This window comes from Rhinatrema bivittatum, chromosome 13 (genome assembly GCF_901001135.1).
Source record: "Rhinatrema bivittatum chromosome 13, aRhiBiv1.1, whole genome shotgun sequence".
Classification (NCBI taxonomy): domain Eukaryota; kingdom Metazoa; phylum Chordata; class Amphibia; order Gymnophiona; family Rhinatrematidae; genus Rhinatrema; species Rhinatrema bivittatum.
Window position 1 is genome coordinate 76,316,705 of NC_042627.1, and position 6,000 is coordinate 76,322,704.

Genomic DNA, 6,000 nt, shown 5'->3' on the forward strand with positions numbered 1-6,000 from the left:
CGACGTTAGCGCCTGGCAGGCAGAAACACTTTCTCTAGGGGAGACGAGCACAGCTCGTGCACATTTTAGTAACAGGGAAGTAACTGTATGAAAGTGACAAAGTCTGTTTCCAACAGGTGTTAGCCCAGGGAAATCAGACCCCGCAGGCTGTTTTGTTGTTCAAGGCTGTCTGCATAATCAGGGCCCCATTTTTTATCAAGTTTCTCTTCCAGAAAGTGTCTCAAAACAACAAGAGTCTCTCTCTCACTTTATGGTGCAGGCCCTATTCTGCTGCCACTGCCGTCGCCCCCTCTCCCCCCTTGGACCCCAACCCGCCACCGCCGGGCCCCACCACATCTGCCCCGCCAATGCCTTGATCTGCGCCTACTTTATTTAACCTGCCTCCCTCAGCCCTGATTTCCACAGCTGGCAAGAACGTGCGTTGTGAGTATCATCCTGTGTGTGATCAAATAAGATCCCTATGTATAACACACATGCAATATCGAGACACCCCCGCTCTCCCCCCCATGTATAACACATGCAATATCGAGACACCCCCGCTCTCCCCCCCCTATGTATAACACATGCAATATCGAGACACCCCGCTCTCCCCCCCCTATGTATAACACATGCAATATCGAGACACCCCCGCTCTCCCCCCCCTATGTATAACACATGCAATATCGAGACACCCCCGCTCTCCCCCCCCTATGTATAACACATGCAATATCGAGACACCCCCGCTCTCCCCCCCCTATGTATAACACATGCAATATCGAGACACCCCGCTCTCCCCCCCCCTATGTATAACACATGCAATATCGAGACACCCCCGCTCTCCCCCCCCTATGTATAACACATGCAATATCGAGACATCCCTGCTCCCCCCCCATGCTAATCCCTTCTAACATGGCTATCTTGTGCTGGGGATGTCCGAGGTTAGCAGGTTCCATGTCCCTCACTGAGCTGGGTCGCACTGACCTAACTGTCGCACACTGTGGAAGTTTCCAGCAATATCTACCAGCTCTCCCCCCCCCGGCCTTTCCATGGGAAAGTGTGCGCAGTCTTCATAAATTGGCTAACAAAAGGCGGACAGTTGTCCCAGAGCAGTTCCATTTGGGACTCGCCCTTTTGAACAATAACAAAAGCAAAACACCAAAACACCAAAACGTCAAAATGTTAAACTGTTTTTCAAAATGCAGCTCAGAGGACAGTGCTTTTCACGGCTTTAATGGTGGAGACAGGGAGGGCAAAGATCTGCTGGGAGAGAAGGAAGAAAGGAAATGATGACTCATCCAGTCTGCACCGTGGAAATTCATCCCCTTTCCCCGTATCTTTTACCCCAGCTTTTCTAAACCCGGTTCTGGTGTACACCCCCCCTCCCCTAGCTTTTCCAGGTATCCACAATGAACATGCAGGCAGATCTCTCACATACGGTCATTGTGGATATCCTGAAAACCAGGCGGGCTAGAGGGCAGCTCCAGGACCAGCTTGAGAAACACTGTAAATGCTACCCGACTTCTCAATTCCACCCATGCCCTCCCCCTCCAACACTGCACACGCATGCCTAAAATCCCCCACTGCGATGGCCTCCGTGGTCCTGTTATCTCCAACCCTGCCCTACACAATTCAGATACCCAAGCCCCCCTTCCATTGTAATAATTCTCACAGCCACCAAGGTGAGGCTTCTGTAATACAAAAAAAAAAAAAAAGATCCAGCTTTCCCACCCTCCTAGAAGTCCAGATATTAACCACGACCCCTCCCCATGCAGATCACCCCCGTCCTCTTGGAAGCCCAATGCTCTTGTGCCACTGCTGTATATGGTGGTAACTGCCACTCCTTGCAGGCTACCCTAATGCTTCCTTGGGGTCCCCATGCAATCCCACCACTGCTATTCAGGGCTGTCAGTGCCAATCCATGCACCTTACCTCACTTCTTTACCTATCCTCTTGCTAATAGGAATCAGACTCAGATTACTTATTGGCATGATAAAGTAATACATAAAGTGGCTAAATAGTGATAATAGTAAGAAATTATAGGATCCAATGCTTTTCGGCAAAAAGGAGAAACAAAACAAGCTATGTTACCAACAGAAGTAATACAAAACTTTTTTTTTTTTTTATGAAAGAAAATGCTTTTTATAAGGAATGGAGTAAAATCCTCCATCAAGATTCCTAATTTCAGGTGCTTCCACCTGATGTGGAGAGCAGTGTTGTAGCAGTGGTGTCATCCGTCACCACGCCTCACCTCGGCATGAGCCCACGGTAACGCTGCTTCTTCCCTAGGAACTAAATCTTGGTTTGTGCTGAAAGGAAAGCCAGAGTGCGTCATCGCTAAAAAAACGACGTCTCGCTCCCACTCATTTGGAGAATTTAAATAATTTTAGGTTGACCCCTTAGCAGCAGTTTTGGCCATTACCTTCCATGACACGGGCAATCACAGGAGGAGTACAAGGCTGCCGTCCATTGTTTCGGCTGTACAGGGCTTGCACATCCTTTGCTGGGCACAATGCGCTATGCGTCGTGTACCAGAATGCAGTGCTAAGCCACTCTGATTGGTTCCCTTAAAGTATTCCTGGTAATAAGTCACTGGGAAAATTTCAGATGACCACTGCAGAGAGAACCCAGCCTGAGCTGCTCAATCTGTTTTCCCCGTGCAGTAAGAGTGGGGTTTTTTTAATGCAAGGATCAGAACAGAACACCACATTATCAGCAGATAGAAACATTAGCTATATAAGCAAGTCACGATGACTAAAACCCCAAGGACATCTTCCAAATTACCCCATGTCCCATTCCCCCCCCATAATCAGCAATATAATAAGGATTAGCTGCCACTTTTATACCAAATCAAAAAAGGTTCCCACACTGGTACACGTAAGGGCGCCTTATGTCTATGTATCGCCAATAAATAGCTCATATAGCGTAGCGTCCAAGATCCTCTGTAGAAACGATGTTTGAGAAGGGGGGCTCGCTGTCTTCCAGGCGGCCACCAGTTCGTTGGGCGCTGCATGCAAGAGACGAGTGGCTCAGCTATTTTTGCCATGGATTCGGATAGATGGACAGGAGAAAGGTCTTAGAATCCCCTGGAACCGTTAAGGATGACAATATCCACTTCCAAAAGCCTTATCCTACAAACCCTGGTGATAGATTGATTTTATCCAACAGCAGAGCAGGCACAGCAATTCCTATGACAACGGGGAACTGGGAAATGGCATTTACTTCTCCGGACTAAACTGGCAAAGCTTTAAGTCAGCAAATGGGCATTGAGCTTTTATGCAACGTGCCAGGCTTCCAGGACAGGGACTCTAAACTGCTACTGCATTGTCTTTTTTTTTTTTATACCAGCTGTAATCATTTTATATTCTATTATTGCATTGTTGGAAAACGCAAAGCTGGCCGTTCACGTGGGCACCGATTCATCCTCTAAAGCGATCGTCCTAGAGCAGTGCGGGAGGAAGAGCGGCTACACCGAGAGGGACGTCTGCGGCTTCTGTCCTGAAGGAGGCAGCTGTCCATTGCAAGGTCCCGAAATAAGAGAGTCCACCATTAACCTGAAAACCCTCCGCCAAAACCTGTCCGTGCCAGGCGTGGATCTCCTCTGCTCCAGAGACGCAGGAAGGTTAAGCCGTTTTTCTCTCACTCCCACGGGGTTTGACGGGCTCACCCAGAGCAAGCACTGCACTAGCTAAGGATCCACAGCAGTATCCGCTGGGAAATCATTCACAGCAGAGCTGCAACACAGACAGGGGGCTCCCTGTGCCACTGGGTACAAAGGGGGTAAAGCTACAGCTGGCTCCGCTATTACCGAAGACAGTCAGAGTTCTCTTTTCCAAATTGTGAATTGTATGTTGATCGGATGCTATTCCAAATTAAAAAAAAAACAAAAAACGTTGGGCTTTCTAGCTGATAGAGACCTATAGCAGGCGTGTGTCTGGTGGAGCATGGTTTGGGGATTTAGTTCTTGAATAAGGGAGTAAGTTGATTCAGCACGCCTCCAGGGCTCAGTCCCTGAGCGGCTGCTCTTGCCAGGAAGGTAAAAGTGTCACTTACTGGTTCAGATAATGGTATAATCCAGCTACCCACTCCGAGTGGCTGAGAAGCAGCACTGCCCAGTGACCCATCTTAGAGGAGAACCTGTCCTGATAGCAGGCTGGGAGAGCCGAGTCCAGCCTGGCTGCAGCTACGGTGCTGGATTTAGGATGAGACCCTCAGATAATGAGGGGGTCTCGAAATACAGAAGACAAGGTAAAGTTTTCCATTTTGTTTGGTAATACTGAGGAGCCTCTGCCTATCTTAATCCGAGCCCATGCAGCAGGAAAGCATCGGTGATTCATATACCGAAGCAGCCTGAGTAAAATCCCAAATCAGCCTCAAATTATAAAGTAAAGGCCCCCCCTGGCAGAGTGGATAGGGTCTCATTGGCAATAGAGTAGGGGGAAGATCTTCTATTGCAGAATGATCTGCAGCTTTGCACTTTTGCCAGCCAATTAACCCAAAAGTGTATCAGGAAGGGGGTCACAGCATGAAGTATCTTTTGAAGGCCACGGGATGTAACTTTTTTTCTGCTTTAAACATTCCCTGGCTGAAGATATTGTTCAGTTTTGCTGCTCTTGCATGCCGGCGTGCTTGAACTGTTCCCTGTATCGATATTCACTGCTCTTCCCATCTACATTTTTGGAACTAAAATCCTTCGGATCAGCCCTCACTGTGTGGACGTGGTGTGAAGAGGGAAGTAAAGGGTTAATCTTTGCTGGTGAGCATAAAGCTTACTATAGGTGTGGACAGGAAAAATGTCTTCATTTCCTGTTTTACTACTCATTTCCCCCCCACGTTTCACTTGTCATTTAGTTCATGCTAAATGTGCGCTGCTGACGGGGACCACCAGTAATCCCCCAAACCCTCTGTAAATAGTCATTTGTCCCTCCCTCCCCCCCCCCCCCCCCAAAAAAAAAAGTACAGTTAAGCCCTACTCTTTTCTGAAATCCTATCCCCCACCCAGAAAGTCCAAAACTGGCTCCCACCCTTGGCACCATCTTACCCTAAATGCAACACTCAGGACCTCTCCCCCTCAGGGGTATGAGGGATCCCCAGTTGCTGCTGCCCCCACTGGCAACATCCTTATACTGATGGTTCTCCCCCCACCATTTCTTTTTAGGGAACGGCAAGGAGATTGGATCTGGCTAAAGGTCCAGCTACCAATGCCCAGCACCTTGCCTTGAAAGAGTGGCCGAGTAGCAGAAAGCTGGTCTTGGACATGTGACCTCCTTCCAACCTGTGCCACTGTAAGCATCAGGGACCCTTCCGCATGGCCCACTTTGGTGTCCCCTACGCTCAGGAAAGGCAGAGCAAGTCTAGCGGGCTTGGCGCACAAATGTAATGCACTGAAAATGTTTTATTCCTTTTTTTTGTAATTGTTCTTTCGGTTATTGCTCCAGGTATGTCTGCGACTACACCTATTACATTTCTCTGCATTATGGGAACGGGAAAGCTGCTTTTATCCACGTGCCCCCACTGAGCGAGTCACTAACCGCAGAGCTTCTGGGAAGCGCCTTACGAACGATTATCCAAGCAATGGTAAAGCAATGCAGACACACAGATGATGGGGCCCTGGGAGTCACAGGACAACGTGCCCATTCCCAGAACAGCCAATGATGGTTTCCTGCTCAACCCCTGCCTTCATCCACTTGGACAGCAGAATATTCTTGTATCAGGTCCCTGGGCAAGAAACAGACTATGAATAAAGCTCTACCTTGCAAAGTGTACTCCTCTCTCATCTTTTTTCTAATTCTGATTCTGGGCCTGACTTTCTTCATCCAGAACCAGGCTGTGGCCCCAGAAGCCTTCATTCACCCTATTTCATTATTCTTCGATTTATTATCTTCTCCTCTGAACAGTTATAGGCAAATAAGCACCATAAGCCGCTCCTTCTCTTACCGCCCCACTAACCACTAGCCCAGCCATTCCAGTGACAGCCCTTGGCCACATCTATCTGACAGCTCTCTCTGGACCCCCATACACATG

At 48.6% G+C, this 6,000-nt stretch overlaps 1 protein-coding gene across 4 annotated transcripts in view; it reads left to right on the forward strand.

The window, feature by feature from the left end:
* Positions 1-5,756, forward strand: part of PGPEP1L (pyroglutamyl-peptidase I like) — a 56,931-nt gene extending 51,175 nt beyond the window's left edge. For 3 of the 4 annotated variants that reach the window (XM_029574363.1, XM_029574362.1, XM_029574364.1), the window contains 2 exons: positions 3,372-3,598; positions 5,415-5,755. In XM_029574363.1, the coding sequence (XP_029430223.1) occupies positions 3,372-3,598; positions 5,415-5,631 (444 nt within the window). In that variant the 3' untranslated portion in view covers positions 5,632-5,755. Of the gene's footprint in view, positions 1-3,371; positions 3,599-5,414 lie in introns of all 4 variants that reach the window. The other variant, XM_029574365.1, reaches the window with a different exon arrangement.
* The last annotated feature ends 244 nt before the right edge of the window (positions 5,757-6,000 follow it).